Source organism: Coregonus clupeaformis, chromosome 6 (genome assembly GCF_020615455.1).
Source record: "Coregonus clupeaformis isolate EN_2021a chromosome 6, ASM2061545v1, whole genome shotgun sequence".
Lineage (NCBI taxonomy): Eukaryota > Metazoa > Chordata > Actinopteri > Salmoniformes > Salmonidae > Coregonus > Coregonus clupeaformis.
In genome coordinates, this window is record NC_059197.1 from 25,917,327 (window position 1) to 25,936,426 (window position 19,100).

General features: G+C 45.7%; 1 protein-coding gene across 1 annotated transcript in view; it reads left to right on the forward strand.

Moving 5' to 3' along the window:
* Window positions 1-274: 274 nt before the first annotated feature.
* Window positions 275-19,100, forward strand: part of LOC123491064 (roundabout homolog 1-like) — a 112,502-nt gene continuing 93,676 nt past the window's right edge. Inside the window, 1 exon segment of the mRNA XM_045220944.1 lies at window positions 275-710. Within this exon segment, the coding sequence (XP_045076879.1) occupies window positions 275-710 (436 nt within the window).

The following is a 19,100-nucleotide window of genomic DNA, read 5'->3' on the forward strand; positions in this document are numbered from 1 at the left end:
ATCACAGTGAGCCAGTCCCCCAGCCTACCCAGATGTTCGCCCAGGTCAGAGATGCCTGACTGTCCCTGCTGGAGAAGTATGACGGTACTCTATCGAAGTGCCGTGGCTTCCTACTCCAGTGCTCTCTCCATTTGCCTATCAGACGGGAGCCCCGACCACCGAGAGGTCCGAGAGGTTGCCATGGGCATTTCCCTGCTGACCGGACGGGCGTTGGAGTGGGCTACGGCCGCCTGGGAGAGAGGAGAAGGAGGAGCTGGGTTCCTATGAGAGGTTCATGGCTCTGTTCAGGGCGGTCTTCGACCCTCCTCCAGAGGGCAGAGAGGGAAGTGAGCGACTTTTCCAACTCCAGCAGGATACCCAGACCGCTGCGGAGTACGCCCTCACCTTTCGGACTGTGGCAGCCTCCAGCGGATGGAATGAGCTGGCGCTCCGCATGCTATTCCACAGTGGACTGCACAAGGAGGTCCAGACAGAGTGTTGGGATGACAACATATCCTTAGACGCTTTCATCGCGATGGCCATCCATGTGGATAACCTTCTTCAAGAGCGCCGGTGTCCACCTCGCCACTCTCCTCCCTCCTTTGGCTGTCCTGAGAGAGAGCCTGAACCCCACCATCTCCTGGTCGAGGATGAGAATCACCACCTGCGGACCAGGATGCCGGAGGACCTGCTTTTCCGTACCCTGTGGTTCCACGTTGGTGGAGGATCCTGTGAGTGCCCTCCAGCCTATCAATCTGTCCTCCCAAGTCATTGGCCACATGAGTTGGGAGGTAGATGTGGACATCTGACAGGCTCTGGACAGGGAACCCGCTCCTCCTACCTGCCCCCCAGAGCGCATCTACATCCCCACAGGGGTGAGAGATCGGCTGTTGACCTGGGCACACATCCCTCGCCGCTGGACACCCAAGTATCAATCCCTCTCTGATAAATACTGGTGGCCCACCTTGGCAGAGGACGCCACCCACTATGTCAACTCATGCACCGTATGTGTCCAATCAAAATCTCCCCGGCACGCTCCAGCGGGGAAATTACTTCCCCTTCCCGTGTCAGCCATTGTCAGCCATTGTCAGCCATTGTCAGCCATTGTCAGCCATTGCCAGCCATTGCCAGCCATTGTCAGCCATTGTCAGCCATTGTCAGCCATTGTCAGCCATTGTCAGCCATTGTCAGCCATTGCCAGCCATTGTCAGCCATTGTCAGCCATTGTCAGCCTCACATCTGGGTAGTAATGGGCAGGTGGAGAGGACTAACCAGGAGCTGGGGAGCAGTGGTCTAAGGCGCTGCATCACAGTGCTAGCTGGGCCACTAGATATCCTGGTTCGAATCCAGGCTCTGTCGTAGCCGGCCGCGACCGGGAGACCCATGGGGCGGCGCACAATTGGCCAAGCATCGTCCAGGGTAGGGGAGGGAATGGCCGGCAGGGATGTAGCTCAGTTGGTAGAGCATGGTGCTTGCAACGCCAGGGTTGTGGGTTCCTTTCCCACGGGGGGCCAGTATGAAAAAAAATCAAAAAATCAAATAAAATAAAATGTATGCACTCACTAACTGGAAGTCGCTCTGGATAAGAGCGTCTGCTAAATGACTAAAATGGAAATGGAAATGTACTGTCACGCCTACTGCCGTTCCCTCTCTCCGGCGCTCGATGTCACCAGTCTAACCACCAGTCCTGGCAACCCACATTACAGACACCTGGCAACCGTCATTACGCATACCTGCTCCCCATCGCTATGCCGACCTGGACTTCATCATTACTGTGATTACTTCCTCTTTATTTACCCAGCAGCCTCAGTCTTCAGGCAGTATTGGTTTTGTTAACGTTCAGTACGCTTCTCCTGTTTTGTTCATCTGCTTATTCTCATTATTAAAACTCACCTTCTGCACCTGCTTCCTGCTTCCTGCTTCCTGACTCCTTATATTTATTATATCTATTATTATTTGTATTATTTATATATTTCCATTTTCAGATCCCCCTTTTTCCACATTATGCAACTCAACAGGTTTGAAGCCCACATTTCAACATCCACTGAAAATAAATTAGATTAAATTCAACATCAGCATCATTATCCAATACAGAACATGATAAACAATTATTATCCAATACAGAACCATGACACATGATAAACAATTATTATCCAATACAGAACCATGATACATGATAAACAATTATTATCCAATACAGAACCATGATACATGATAAATCAAAGCATCTGGCAACAATCAGAAAATAATAGACTGGATGCATCTCAAATCGCACCCTACACTTTTAGAAAAAAGGGTTCAGAAAGGGTTCTTCGGCTGTCCCCATAGGAGAACCCTTTTTGGTTCAAGGTGGAACCCTATTTTTGGTTCTCCTATGGGGACAGACAAAGAACCCTTTAAGGTTCTAGATAGCACCTTTTTTTCTAAGAGTATATTCCCTACATAGTGCGCTACTTTTGATTAGGGCCCATAGGGAATAGGGTGCAATTTGGGACAGTCCCTGGTCCAACCCTGCTAGTTTAAAATAACAGTGATGGGCAAAACTGAATATGCACAATACTGTTATCATCTCAAACTAAAGTTGCATAATGCACCATCTGGGGAGTTGAATGTAGTGGTAGACACTACAGTCTGTTGGTAGTCTAGACACTACAGTCTGTTGGTAGTCTAGACACTACAGTCTGTTGGTAGTCTAGACACTACAGTCTGTTGGTAGTCTAGACACTACAGTCTGTTGGTAGTCTAGACACTACAGTCTGTTGGTAGTGTAGACACTACAGTCTGTTGGTAGTCTGAGACACTACAGTCTGTTGGTAGTCTAGACACTACAGTCTGTTGGTAGTGGTAGACACTACAGTCTGTTGGTAGTCTAGACACTACAGTCTGTTGGTAGTCTAGACACTACAGTCTGTTGGTAGTCTAGACACTACAGTCTGATGGTAGTGGTACACTACAGTCTGTTGGTAGTGGTAGACACTACAGTCTGTTGGTAGTCTAGACACTACAGTCTGTTGGTAGTGGTAGACACTACAGTCTGTTGGTAGTCTAGACACTACAGTCTGTTGGTAGTGGTAGACACTACAGTCTGTTGGTAGTGGTAGACACTACAGTCTGTTGGTAGTCTAGACACTACAGTCTGTTGGTAGTGGTAGACACTACAGTCTGTTGGTAGTGGTAGACACTACAGTCTGTTGGTAGTCTAGACACTACAGTCTGTTGGTAGTGGTAGACACTACAGTCTGTTGGTAGTGGTAGACACTACAGTCTGTTGGTAGTGGTAGACACTACAGTCTGTTGGTGGTCTAGACACTACAGTCTGTTGGTAGTGGTAGACACTACAGTCTGTTGGTAGTCTAGACACTACAGTCTGTTGGTAGTGGTAGACACTACAGTCTGTTGGTAGTGGTAGACACTACAGTCTGTTGGTAGTCTAGACACTACAGTCTGTTGGTAGTCTAGACACTACAGTCTGTTGGTAGTGGTAGACACTACAGTCTGTTGGTAGTGGTAGACACTACAGTCTGTTGGTAGTGGTAGACACTACAGTATGTTGGTAGTGGTAGACACTACAGTCTGTTGGTAGTGGTAGACACTACAGTCTGTTGGTAGTCTAGACACTACAGTCTGTTGGTAGTCTAGACACTACAGTCTGTTGGTAGTCTAGACACTACAGTCTGTTGGTAGTGGTAGACACTACAGTCTGTTGGTAGTCTAGACACTACAGTCTGTTGGTAGTGGTAGACACTACAGTCTGTTGGTAGTCTAGACACTACAGTCTGTTGGTAGTCTAGACACTACAGTCTGTTGGTAGTCTAGACACTACAGTCTGTTGGTAGTCTAGACACTACAGTCTGTTGGTAGTTAGACACTACAGTCTGTTGGTAGTCTAGACACTACAGTCTGTTGGTAGTGGTAGACACTACAGTCTGTTGGTAGTGGTAGACACTACAGTCTGTTGGTAGTGGTAGACACTACAGTCTGTTGGTAGTCTAGACACTACAGTCTGTTGGTAGTCTAGACACTACAGTCTGTTGGTAGTGGTAGACACTACAGTCTGTTGGTAGTGGTAGACACTACAGTCTGTTGGTAGTGGTAGACACTACAGTCTGTTGGTAGTGGTAGACACTACAGTCTGTTGGTAGTCTAGACACTACAGTCTGTTGGTAGTCTAGACACTACCGTCTGTTGGTAGTGGTAGACACTACAGTCTGTTGGTAGTCTAGACACTACAGTCTGTTGGTAGTCTAGACACTACAGTCTGTTGGTAGTGGTAGACACTACAGTCTGTTGGTAGTGCTAGACACTACAGTCTGTTGGTAGTCTAGACACTACAGTCTGTTGGTAGTGGTAGACACTACAGTCTGTTGGTAGTCTAGACACTACAGTCTGTTGGTAGTCTAGACACTACAGTCTGTTGGTAGTCTAGACACTACAGTCTGTTGGTAGTGGTAGACACTACAGTCTGTTGGTAGTCTAGACACTACAGTCTGTTGGTAGTGGTAGACACTACAGTCTGTTGGTAGTCTAGACACTACAGTCTGTTGGTAGTCTAGACACTACAGTCTGTTGGTAGTCTAGACACTACAGTCTGTTGGTAGTGGTAGACACTACAGTCTGTTGGTAGTGGTAGACACTACAGTCTGTTGGTAGTCTAGACACTACAGTCTGTTGGTAGTCTAGACACTACAGTCTGTTGGTAGTCTAGACACTACAGTCTGTTGGTAGTGGTAGACACTACAGTCTGTTGGTAGTGGTAGACACTACAGTCTGTTGGTAGTCTAGACACTACAGTCTGTTGGTAGTATAGACACTACAGTCTGTTGGTAGTCGTAGACACTACAGTCTGTTGGTAGTGGTAGACACTACAGTCTGTTGGTAGTCTAGACACTACAGTCTGTTGGTAGTGGTAGACACTACAGTCTGTTGGTAGTCTAGACACTACAGTCTGTTGGTAGTGGTAGACACTACAGTCTGTTGGTAGTCTAGACACTACAGTCTGTTGGTAGTCTAGACACTACAGTCTGTTGGTAGTCTAGACACTACAGTCTGTTGGTAGTGGTAGACACTACAGTCTGTTGGTAGTCTAGACACTACAGTCTGTTGGTAGTGGTAGACACTACAGTCTGTTGGTAGTCTAGACACTACAGTCTGTTGGTAGTCTAGACACTACAGTCTGTTGGTAGTCTAGACACTACAGTCTGTTGGTAGTCTAGACACTACAGTCTGTTGGTAGTCTAGACACTACAGTCTGTTGGTAGTCTAGACACTACAGTCTGTTGGTAGTGGTAGACACTACAGTCTGTTGGTAGTGGTAGACACTACAGTCTGTTGGTAGTGGTAGACACTACAGTCTGTTGGTAGTCTAGACACTACAGTCTGTTGGTAGTCTAGACACTACAGTCTGTTGGTAGTGGTAGACACTACAGTCTGTTGGTAGTGGTAGACACTACAGTCTGTTGGTAGTGGTAGACACTACAGTCTGTTGGTAGTCTAGACACTACAGTCTGTTGGTAGTCTAGACACTACCGTCTGTTGGTAGTGGTAGACACTACAGTCTGTTGGTAGTCTAGACACTACAGTCTGTTGGTAGTCTAGACACTACAGTCTGTTGGTAGTCTAGACACTACAGTCTGTTGGTAGTCTAGACACTACAGTCTGTTGGTAGTCTAGACACTACAGTCTGTTGGTAGTGGTAGACACTACAGTCTGTTGGTAGTCTAGACACTACAGTCTGTTGGTAGTCTAGACACTACAGTCTGTTGGTAGTCTAGACACTACAGTCTGTTGGTAGTGGTAGACACTACAGTCTGTTGGTAGTCTAGACACTACAGTCTGTTGGTAGTGGTAGACACTACAGTCTGTTGGTAGTCTAGACACTACAGTCTGTTGGTAGTCTAGACACTACAGTCTGTTGGTAGTCTAGACACTACAGTCTGTTGGTAGTCTAGACACTACAGTCTGTTGGTAGTGGTAGACACTACAGTCTGTTGGTAGTGGTAGACACTACAGTCTGTTGGTAGTCTAGACACTACAGTCTGTTGGTAGTGGTAGACACTACAGTCTGTTGGTAGTCTAGACACTACAGTCTGTTGGTAGTGGTAGACACTACAGTCTGTTGGTAGTGGTAGACACTACAGTCTGTTGGTAGTCTAGACACTACAGTCTGTTGGTAGTCTAGACACTACAGTCTGTTGGTAGTGGTAGACACTACAGTCTGTTGGTAGTGGTAGACACTACAGTCTGTTGGTAGTCTAGACACTACAGTCTGTTGGTAGTGGTAGACACTACAGTCTGTTGGTAGTCTAGACACTACAGTCTGTTGGTAGTGGTAGACACTACAGTCTGTTGGTAGTCTAGACACTACAGTCTGTTGGTAGTCTAGACACTACAGTCTGTTGGTAGTCTAGACACTACAGTCTGTTGGTAGTCTAGACACTACAGTCTGTTGGTAGTCTAGACACTACAGTCTGTTGGTAGTGGTAGACACTACAGTCTGTTGGTAGTGGTAGACACTACAGTCTGTTGGTAGTGGTAGACACTACAGTCTGTTGGTAGTCTAGACACTACAGTCTGTTGGTAGTCTAGTCACTACAGTCTGTTGGTAGTCTAGACACTACAGTATGTTGGTAGTGGTAGACATTACAGTCTGTTGGTAGTCTAGACAATACAGTCTGTTGGTAGTGGTAGACACTACAGTCTGTTGGTAGTCTAGACACTACAGTCTGTTGGTAGTGGTAGACACTACAGTCTGTTGGTAGTCTAGACACTACAGTCTGTTGGTAGTCTAGACACTACAGTCTGTTGGTAGTGGTAGACACTACAGTCTGTTGGTAGTCTAGACACTACAGTCTGTTGGTAGTGGTAGACACTACAGTCTGTTGGTAGTCTAGACACTACAGTCTGTTGGTAGTCTAGACACTACAGTCTGTTGGTAGTGGTAGACACTACAGTCTGTTGGTAGTGGTAGACACTACAGTCTGTTGGTAGTGGTAGACACTACAGTCTGTTGGTAGTCTAGACACTACAGTCTGTTGGTAGTGGTAGACACTACAGTCTGTTGGTAGTCTAGACACTACAGTCTGTTGGTAGTCTAGACACTACAGTCTGTTGGTAGTGGTAGACACTACAGTCTGTTGGTAGTCTAGACACTACAGTCTGTTGGTAGTGGTAGACACTACAGTCTGTTGGTAGTCTAGACACTACAGTCTGTTGGTAGTCTAGACACTACAGTCTGTTGGTAGTGGTAGACACTACAGTCTGTTGGTAGTGGTAGACACTACAGTCTGTTGGTAGTGGTAGACACTACAGTCTGTTGGTAGTCTAGACACTACAGTCTGTTGGTAGTCTAGACACTACAGTCTGTTGGTAGTCTAGACACTACAGTCTGTTGGTAGTCTAGACACTACAGTCTGTTGGTAGTCTAGACACTACAGTCTGTTGGTAGTCTAGACACTACAGTCTGTTGGTAGTGGTAGACACTACAGTCTGTTGGTAGTGGTAGACACTACAGTCTGTTGGTAGTGGTAGACACTACAGTCTGTTGGTAGTCTAGACACTACAGTCTGTTGGTAGTGGTAGACACTACAGTCTGTTGGTAGTCTAGACACTACAGTCTGTTGGTAGTGGTAGACACTACAGTCTGTTGGTAGTCTAGACACTACAGTCTGTTGGTAGTCTAGACACTACAGTCTGTTGGTAGTGGTAGACACTACAGTCTGTTGGTAGTCTAGACACTACAGTCTGTTGGTAGTCTAGACACTACAGTCTGTTGGTAGTGGTAGACACTACAGTCTGTTGGTAGTGGTAGACACTACAGTCTGTTGGTAGTGGTAGACACTACAGTCTGTTGGTAGTGGTAGACACTACAGTCTGTTGGTAGTGGTAGACACTACAGTCTGTTGGTAGTCTAGACACTACAGTCTGTTGGTAGTCTAGACACTACAGTCTGTTGGTAGTCTAGACACTACAGTCTGTTGGTAGTGGTAGACACTACAGTCTGTTGGTAGTCTAGACACTACAGTCTGTTGGTAGTGGTAGACACTACAGTCTGTTGGTAGTCTAGACACTACAGTCTGTTGGTAGTCTAGACACTACAGTCTGTTGGTAGTCTAGACACTACAGTCTGTTGGTAGTCTAGACACTACAGTCTGTTGGTAGTCTAGACACTACAGTCTGTTGGTAGTGGTAGACACTACAGTCTGTTGGTAGTGGTAGACACTACAGTCTGTTGGTAGTGGTAGACACTACAGTCTGTTGGTAGTCTAGACACTACAGTCTGTTGGTAGTCTAGACACTACAGTCTGTTGGTAGTGGTAGACACTACAGTCTGTTGGTAGTGGTAGACACTACAGTCTGTTGGTAGTGGTAGACACTACAGTCTGTTGGTAGTCTAGACACTACAGTCTGTTGGTAGTCTAGACACTACCGTCTGTTGGTAGTGGTAGACACTACAGTCTGTTGGTAGTCTAGACACTACAGTCTGTTGGTAGTCTAGACACTACAGTCTGTTGGTAGTCTAGACACTACAGTCTGTTGGTAGTCTAGACACTACAGTCTGTTGGTAGTCTAGACACTACAGTCTGTTGGTAGTGGTAGACACTACAGTCTGTTGGTAGTCTAGACACTACAGTCTGTTGGTAGTCTAGACACTACAGTCTGTTGGTAGTCTAGACACTACAGTCTGTTGGTAGTGGTAGACACTACAGTCTGTTGGTAGTCTAGACACTACAGTCTGTTGGTAGTGGTAGACACTACAGTCTGTTGGTAGTCTAGACACTACAGTCTGTTGGTAGTCTAGACACTACAGTCTGTTGGTAGTCTAGACACTACAGTCTGTTGGTAGTCTAGACACTACAGTCTGTTGGTAGTCTAGTCACTAGAGTCTGTTGGTAGTCTAGACACTACAGTATGTTGGTAGTGGTAGACATTACAGTCTGTTGGTAGTCTAGACAATACAGTCTGTTGGTAGTGGTAGACACTACAGTCTGTTGGTAGTCTAGACACTACAGTCTGTTGGTAGTGGTAGACACTACAGTCTGTTGGTAGTCTAGACACTACAGTCTGTTGGTAGTCTAGACACTACAGTCTGTTGGTAGTGGTAGACACTACAGTCTGTTGGTAGTCTAGACACTACAGTCTGTTGGTAGTGGTAGACACTACAGTCTGTTGGTAGTCTAGACACTACAGTCTGTTGGTAGTCTAGACACTACAGTCTGTTGGTAGTGGTAGACACTACAGTCTGTTGGTAGTGGTAGACACTACAGTCTGTTGGTAGTCTAGACACTACAGTCTGTTGGTAGTGGTAGACACTACAGTCTGTTGGTAGTGGTAGACACTACAGTCTGTTGGTAGTCTAGACACTACAGTCTGTTGGTAGTGGTAGACACTACAGTCTGTTGGTAGTCTAGACACTACAGTCTGTTGGTAGTCTAGACACTACAGTCTGTTGGTAGTGGTAGACACTACAGTCTGTTGGTAGTCTAGACACTACAGTCTGTTGGTAGTCTAGACACTAAAGTCTGTTGGTAGTGGTAGACACTACAGTCTGTTGGTAGTGGTAGACACTACAGTCTGTTGGTAGTGGTAGACACTACAGTCTGTTGGTAGTGGTAGACACTACAGTCTGTTGGTAGTGGTAGACACTACAGTCTGTTGGTAGTCTAGACACTACAGTCTGTTGGTAGTCTAGACACTACAGTCTGTTGGTAGTCTAGACACTACAGTCTGTTGGTAGTGGTAGACACTACAGTCTGTTGGTAGTCTAGACACTACAGTCTGTTGGTAGTGGTAGACACTACAGTCTGTTGGTAGTCTAGACACTACAGTCTGTTGGTAGTCTAGACACTACAGTCTGTTGGTAGTCTAGACACTACAGTCTGTTGGTAGTCTAGACACTACAGTCTGTTGGTAGTCTAGACACTACAGTCTGTTGGTAGTGGTAGACACTACAGTCTGTTGGTAGTGGTAGACACTACAGTCTGTTGGTAGTGGTAGACACTACAGTCTGTTGGTAGTCTAGACACTACAGTCTGTTGGTAGTCTAGACACTACAGTCTGTTGGTAGTGGTAGACACTACAGTCTGTTGGTAGTGGTAGACACTACAGTCTGTTGGTAGTGGTAGACACTACAGTCTGTTGGTAGTCTAGACACTACAGTCTGTTGGTAGTCTAGACACTACCGTCTGTTGGTAGTCTAGACACTACAGTCTGTTGGTAGTCTAGACACTACAGTCTGTTGGTAGTGGTAGACACTACAGTCTGTTGGTAGTCTAGACACTACAGTCTGTTGGTAGTCTAGACACTAGCAGGGTAGTGGTAGACACTACAGTCTGTTGGTAGTCTAGACACTACAGTCTGTTGGTAGTGGTAGACACTACAGTCTGTTGGTAGTCTAGACACTACAGTCTGTTGGTAGTGGTAGACACTACAGTCTGTTGGTAGTCTAGACACTACAGTCTGTTGGTAGTCTAGACACTACAGTCTGTTGGTAGTCTAGACACTACAGTCTGTTGGTAGTCTAGACACTACAGTCTGTTGGTAGTCTAGACACTACAGTCTGTTGGTAGTCTAGACACTACAGTCTGTTGGTAGTGGTAGACACTACAGTCTGTTGGTAGTCTAGACACTACAGTCTGTTGGTAGTGGTAGACACTACAGTCTGTTGGTAGTCTAGACACTACAGTCTGTTGGTAGTGGTAGACACTACAGTCTGTTGGTAGTCTAGACACTACAGTCTGTTGGTAGTCTAGACACTACAGTCTGTTGGTAGTCTAGACACTACCGTCTGTTGGTAGTGCTAGACACTACAGTCTGTTGGTAGTCTAGACACTACAGTCTGTTGGTAGTCTAGACACTACAGTCTGTTGGTAGTGGTAGACACTACAGTCTGTTGGTAGTCTAGACACTACAGTCTGTTGGTAGTGGTAGACACTACAGTCTGTTGGTAGTCTAGACACTACAGTCTGTTGGTAGTGGTAGACACTACAGTCTGTTGGTAGTCTAGACACTACAGTCTGTTGGTAGTCTAGACACTACAGTCTGTTGGTAGTCTAGACACTACAGTCTGTTGGTAGTCTAGACACTACAGTCTGTTGGTAGTCTAGACACTACAGTCTGTTGGTAGTCTAGACACTACAGTCTGTTGGTAGTGGTAGACACTACAGTCTGTTGGTAGTCTAGACACTACAGTCTGTTGGTAGTGGTAGACACTACAGTCTGTTGGTAGTCTAGACACTACAGTCTGTTGGTAGTGGTAGACACTACAGTCTGTTGGTAGTGGTAGACACTACAGTCTGTTGGTAGTCTAGACACTACAGTCTGTTGGTAGTCTAGACACTACAGTCTGTTGGTAGTCTAGACACTACAGTCTGTTGGTAGTGGTAGACACTACAGTCTGTTGGTAGTCTAGACACTACAGTCTGTTGGTAGTGGTAGACACTACAGTCTGTTGGTAGTCTAGACACTACAGTCTGTTGGTAGTCTAGACACTACAGTCTGTTGGTAGTCTAGACACTACAGTCTGTTGGTAGTCTAGACACTACAGTCTGTTGGTAGTCTAGACACTACAGTCTGTTGGTAGTGGTAGACACTACAGTCTGTTGGTAGTGGTAGACACTACAGTCTGTTGGTAGTCTAGACACTACAGTCTGTTGGTAGTGGTAGACACTACAGTCTGTTGGTAGTCTAGACACTACAGTCTGTTGGTAGTGGTAGACACTACAGTCTGTTGGTAGTCTAGACACTACAGTCTGTTGGTAGTGGTAGACACTACAGTCTGTTGGTAGTGGTAGACACTACAGTCTGTTGGTAGTCTAGACACTACAGTCTGTTGGTAGTGGTAGACACTACAGTCTGTTGGTAGTCTAGACACTACAGTCTGTTGGTAGTGGTAGACACTACAGTCTGTTGGTAGTCTAGACACTACAGTCTGTTGGTAGTCTAGACACTACAGTCTGTTGGTAGTCTAGACACTACAGTCTGTTGGTAGTCTAGACACTACAGTCTGTTGGTAGTCTAGACACTACAGTCTGTTGGTAGTGGTAGACACTACAGTCTGTTGGTAGTGGTAGACACTACAGTCTGTTGGTAGTGGTAGACACTACAGTCTGTTGGTAGTCTAGACACTACAGTCTGTTGGTAGTCTAGACACTACAGTCTGTTGGTAGTCTAGACACTACAGTCTGTTGGTAGTGGTAGACACTACAGTCTGTTGGTAGTCTAGACACTACAGTCTGTTGGTAGTGGTAGACACTACAGTCTGTTGGTAGTGGTAGACACTACAGTCTGTTGGTAGTCTAGACACTACAGTCTGTTGGTAGTCTAGTCACTACAGTCTGTTGGTAGTCTAGACACTACAGTATGTTGGTAGTGGTAGACATTACAGTCTGTTGGTAGTCTAGACAATACAGTCTGTTGGTAGTGGTAGACACTACAGTCTGTTGGTAGTCTAGACACTACAGTCTGTTGGTAGTGGTAGACACTACAGTCTGTTGGTAGTCTAGACACTACAGTCTGTTGGTAGTCTAGACACTACAGTCTGTTGGTAGTGGTAGACACTACAGTCTGTTGGTAGTCTAGACACTACAGTCTGTTGGTAGTGGTAGACACTACAGTCTGTTGGTAGTCTAGACACTACAGTCTGTTGGTAGTCTAGACACTACAGTCTGTTGGTAGTGGTAGACACTACAGTCTGTTGGTAGTGGTAGACACTACAGTATGTTGGTAGTGGTAGACACTACATTCTGTTGGTAGTCTAGACACTACAGTCTGTTGGTAGTGGTAGACACTACAGTCTGTTGGTAGTCTAGACACTACAGTCTGTTGGTAGTGGTAGACACTACAGTCTGTTGGTAGTCTAGACACTACAGTCTGTTGGTAGTGGTAGACACTACAGTCTGTTGGTAGTGGTAGACACTACAGTCTGTTGGTAGTCTAGACACTACAGTCTGTTGGTAGTGGTAGACACTACAGTCTGTTGGTAGGCTAGACACTACAGTCTGTTGGTAGTGGTAGACACTACAGTCTGTTGGTAGTGGTAGACACTACAGTCTGTTGGTAGTCTAGACACTACAGTCTGTTGGTAGTCTAGACAATACAGTCTGTTGGTAGTCTAGACACTACAGTCTGTTGGTAGTGGTAGACACTACATTCTGTTGGTAGTCTAGACACTACAGTCTGTTGGTAGTCTAGACACTACAGTCTGTTGGTAGTGGTAGACACTACAGTCTGTTGGTAGTCTAGACACTACAGTCTGTTGGTAGTCTAGACACTACAGTCTGTTGGTAGTCTAGACACTACAGTCTGTTGGTAGTCTAGACACTACAGTCTGTTGGTAGTCTAGACACTACAGTCTGTTGGTAGTGGTAGACACTACAGTCTGTTGGTAGTGGTAGACACTACAGTCTGTTGGTAGTGGTAGACACTACAGTCTGTTGGTAGTGGTAGACACTACAGTCTGTTGGTAGTCTAGACACTACAGTCTGTTGGTAGTCTAGACACTACAGTCTGTTGGTAGTGGTAGACACTACAGTCTGTTGGTAGTGGTAGACACTACAGTCTGTTGGTAGTCTAGACACTACAGTCTGTTGGTAGTCTAGACACTACAGTCTGTTGGTAGTCTAGACACTACAGTCTGTTGGTAGTCTAGACACTACAGTCTGTTGGTAGTCTAGACACTACAGTCTGTTGGTAGTGGTAGACACTACAGTCTGTTGGTAGTCTAGACACTACAGTCTGTTGGTAGTGGTAGACACTACAGTCTGTTGGTAGTGGTAGACACTACAGTCTGTTGGTAGTCTAGACACTACAGTCTGTTGGTAGTCTAGACACTACAGTCTGTTGGTAGTCTAGACACTACAGTCTGTTGGTAGTCTAGACACTACAGTCTGTTGGTAGTCTAGACACTACAGTCTGTTGGTAGTGGTAGACACTACAGTCTGTTGGTAGTGGTAGACACTACAGTCTGTTGGTAGTGGTAGACACTACAGTCTGTTGGTAGTCTAGACACTACAGTCTGTTGGTAGTGTAGACACTACAGTCTGTTGGTAGTCTAGACACTACAGTCTGTTGGTAGTCTAGACACTACAGTCTGTTGGTAGTCTAGACACTACAGTCTGTTGGTAGTGGTAGACACTACAGTCTGTTGGTAGTCTAGACACTACAGTCTGTTGGTAGTGGTAGACACTACAGTCTGTTGGTAGTCTAGACACTACAGTCTGTTGGTAGTGGTAGACACTACAGTCTGTTGGTAGTCTAGACACTACAGTCTGTTGGTAGTCTAGACAATACAGTCTGTTGGTAGTCTAGACAATACAGTCTGTTGGTAGTCTAGACACTACAGTCTGTTGGTAGTCTAGACACTACAGTCTGTTGGTAGTGGTAGACACTACAGTCTGTTGGTAGTCTAGACACTACAGTCTGTTGGTAGTGGTAGACACTACAGTCTGTTGGTAGTGGTAGACACTACAGTCTGTTGGTAGTGCTAGACACTACAGTCTGTTGGTAGTCTAGACACTACAGTCTGTTGGTAGTGGTAGACACTACAGTCTGTTGGTAGTGGTAGACACTACAGTCTGTTGGTAGTGGTAGACACTACAGTCTGTTGGTAGTCTAGACACTACAGTCTGTTGGTAGTGGTAGACACTACAGTCTGTTGGTAGTGGTAGACACTACAGTCTGTTGGTAGTGGTAGACACTACCGTCTGTTGGTAGTGGTAGACACTACAGTCTGTTGGTAGTGGTAGACACTACAGTCTGTTGGTAGTCTAGACACTACAGTCTGTTGGTAGTGGTAGACACTACAGTATGTTGGTAGTGGTAGACACTACAGTCTGTTGGTAGTCTAGACACTACAGTCTGTTGGTAGTGGTAGACACTACAGTCTGTTGGTAGTGGTAGACACTACAGTCTGTTGGTAGTGGTAGACACTACAGTCTGTTGGTAGTGGTAGACACTACAGTCTGTTGGTAGTCTAGACACTACAGTCTGTTGGTAGTGGTAGACACTACAGTCTGTTGGTAGTCTAGACACTACAGTCTGTTGGTAGTGGTAGACACTACAGTCTGTTGGTAGTCTAGACACTACAGTCTGTTGGTAGTCGTAGACACTACAGTCTGTTGGTAGTCTAGACACTACAGTCTGTTGGTAGTGGTAGACACTACAGTCTGTTGGTAGTGGTAGACACTACAGTCTGTTGGTAGTGGTAGACACTACAGTCTGTTGGTAGTGGTAGACACTACAGTCTGTTGGTAGTCTAGACACTACAGTCTGTTGGTAGTCTAGACACTACAGTCTGTTGGTAGTCTAGACACTACAGTCTGTTGGTAGTGGTAGACACTACAGTCTGTTGGTAGTCTAGACACTACAGTCTGTTGGTAGTGGTAGACACTACAGTCTGTTGGTAGTGGTAGACACTACAGTCTGTTGGTAGTGGTAGACACTACAGTCTGTTGGTAGTCTAGACACTACAGTCTGTTGGTAGTGGTAGACACTACAGTCTGTTGGTAGTGGTAGACACTACAGTCTGTTGGTAGTGGTAGACACTACAGTCTGTTGGTAGTCTAGACACTACAGTCTGTTGGTAGTGGTAGACACTACAGTCTGTTGGTAGTGGTAGACACTACAGTCTGTTGGTAGTGGTAGACACTACAGTCTGTTGGTAGTCTAGACACTACAGTCTGTTGGTAGTGGTAGACACTACAGTCTGTTGGTAGTCTAGACACTACAGTCTGTTGGTAGTCTAGACACTACAGTCTGTTGGTAGTGGTAGACACTACAGTCTGTTGGTAGTCTAGACACTACAGTCTGTTGGTAGTCTAGACACTACAGTCTGTTGGTAGTCTAGACACTACAGTCTGTTGGTAGTGGTAGACACTACAGTCTGTTGGTAGTGGTAGACACTACAGTCTGTTGGTAGTCTAGACACTACAGTCTGTTGGTAGTGGTAGACACTACAGTCTGTTGGTAGTCTAGACACTACAGTCTGTTGGTAGTGGTAGACACTACAGTCTGTTGGTAGTCTAGACACTACAGTCTGTTGGTAGTGGTAGACACTACAGTCTGTTGGTAGTGGTAGACACTACAGTCTGTTGGTAGTGGTAGACACTACAGTCTGTTGGTAGTGGTAGACACTACAGTCTGTTGGTAGTCTAGACACTACAGTCTGTTGGTAGTGGTAGACACTACAGTATGTTGGTAGTGGTAGACACTACAGTCTGTTGGTAGTTCTAGACACTACAGTCTGTTGGTAGTGGTAGACACTACAGTCTGTTGGTAGTCTAGACACTACAGTCTGTTGGTAGTGGTAGACACTACAGTCTGTTGGTAGTCTAGACACTACAGTCTGTTGGTAGTGGTAGACACTACAGTCTGTTGGTAGTGGTAGACACTACAGTCTGTTGGTAGTGGTAGACACTACAGTCTGTTGGTAGTCTAGACACTACAGTCTGTTGGTAGTGGTAGACACTACAGTCTGTTGGTAGTGGTAGACACTACAGTCTGTTGGTAGTCTAGACACTACAGTCTGTTGGTAGTCTAGACACTACAGTCTGTTGGTAGTCTAGACACTACAGTCTGTTGGTAGTCTAGACACTACAGTCTGTTGGTAGTCTAGACACTACAGTCTGTTGGTAGTGGTAGACACTACAGTCTGTTGGTAGTGGTAGACACTACAGTCTGTTGGTAGTCTAGACACTACAGTCTGTTGGTAGTGGTAGACACTACAGTCTGTTGGTAGTCTAGACACTACAGTCTGTTGGTAGTGGTAGACACTACAGTCTGTTGGTAGTCTAGACACTACAGTCTGTTGGTAGTGGTAGACACTACAGTCTGTTGGTAGTCTAGACACTACAGTCTGTTGGTAGTGGTAGACACTACAGTCTGTTGGTAGTGGTAGACACTACAGTCTGTTGGTAGTGGTAGACACTACAGTCTGTTGGTAGTGGTAGACACTACAGTCTGTTGGTAGTCTAGACACTACAGTCTGTTGGTAGTGGTAGACACTACAGTCTGTTGGTAGTCTAGACACTACAGTCTGTTGGTAGTCTAGACACTACAGTCTGTTGGTAGTCTAGACACTACAGTCTGTTGGTAGTCTAGACACTACAGTCTGTTGGTAGTGGTAGACACTACAGTCTGTTGGTAGTGGTAGACACTACAGTCTGTTGGTAGTGGTAGACACTACAGTCTGTTGGTAGTGGTAGACACTACAGTCTGTTGGTAGTGGTAGACACTACAGTCTGTTGGTAGTGGTAGACACTACAGTCTGTTGGTAGTGGTAGACACTACAGTCTGTTGGTAGTCTAGACACTACAGTCTGTTGGTAATGGTAGACACTACCGTCTGTTGGTAGTGGTAGACACTACAGTCTGTTGGTAGTGGTAGACACTACAGTCTGTTGGTAGTCTAGACACTACAGTCTGTTGGTAGTGGTAGACACTACAGTCTGTTGGTAGTGGTAGACACTACAGTCTGTTGGTAGTGGTAGACACTACAGTCTGTTGGTAGTCTAGACACTACAGTCTGTTGGTAGTCTAGACACTACAGTCTGTTGGTAGTGGTAGACACTACAGTCTGTTGGTAGTGGTAGACACTACAGTCTGTTGGTAGTGTAGACACTACAGTCTGTTGGTAGTGGTAGACACTACAGTCTGTTGGTAGTCTAGACACTACAGTCTGTTGGTAGTGGTAGACACTACAGTCTGTTGGTAGTCTAGACACTACAGTCTGTTGGTAGTGGTAGACACTACAGTCTGTTGGTAGTCTAGACACTACAGTCTGTTGGTAGTGGTAGACACTACAGTCTGTTGGTAGTGGTAGACACTACCGTCTGTTGGTAGTGGTAGACACTACAGTCTGTTGGTAGTGGTAGACACTACAGTCTGTTGGTAGTGTAGACACTACAGTCTGTTGGTAGTCTAGACACTACAGTCTGTTGGTAGTCTAGACACTACAGTCTGTTGGTAGTGGTAGACACTACAGTCTGTTGGTAGTCTAGACACTACAGTCTGTTGGTAGTGGTAGACACTACAGTCTGTTGGTAGTGGTAGACACTACAGTCTGTTGGTAGTGGTAGACACTACAGTCTGTTGGTAGTCTAGACACTACAGTCTGTTGGTAGTGGTAGACACTACAGTCTGTTGGTAGTGGTAGACACTACAGTCTGTTGGTAGTGGTAGACACTACAGTCTGTTGGTAGTCTAGACACTACAGTTTGTTGGTAGTGGTAGACACTACAGTCTGTTGGTAGTGGTAGACACTACAGTCTGTTGGTAGTGGTAGACACTACAGTCTGTTGGTAGTGGTAGACACTACAGTCTGTTGGTAGTGGTAGACACTACAGTCTGTTGGTAGTCTACACACTACAGTCTGTTGGTAGTCTAGACACTACAGTCTGTTGGTAGTGGTAGACACTACAGTCTGTTGGTAGTCTAGACACTACAGTCTGTTGGTAGTCTAGACACTACAGTCTGTTGGTAGTGGTAGACACTACAGTCTGTTGGTAGTGGTAGACACTACAGTCTGTTGGTAGTCTAGACACTACAGTCTGTTGGTAGTGGTAGACACTACAGTCTGTTGGTAGTCTAGACACTACAGTCTGTTGGTAGTGGTAGACACTAAAGTCTGTTGGTAGTCTAGACACTACAGTCTGTTGGTAGTGGTAGACACTACAGTCTGTTGGTAGTGGTAGACACTACCGTCTGTTGGTAGTGGTAGACACTACAGTCTGTTGGTAGTGGTAGACACTACAGTCTGTTGGTAGTCTAGACACTACAGTCTGTTGGTAGTGGTAGACACTACAGTATGTTGGTAGTGGTAGACACTACAGTCTGTTGGTAGTCTAGACACTACAGTCTGTTGGTAGTGGTAGACACAACAGTCTGTTGGTAGTGGTAGACACAACAGTCTGTTGGTAGTCTAGACACTACAGTCTGTTGGTAGTGGTAGACACTACAGTCTGTTGGTAGTCTAGACACTACAGTCTGTTGGTAGTGGTAGACACTACAGTCTGTTGGTAGTGGTAGACACTACAGTCTGTTGGTAGTGGTAGACACTACAGTCTGTTGGTAGTCTAGACACTACAGTCTGTTGGTAGTGGTAGACACTACAGTCTGTTGGTAGTGGTA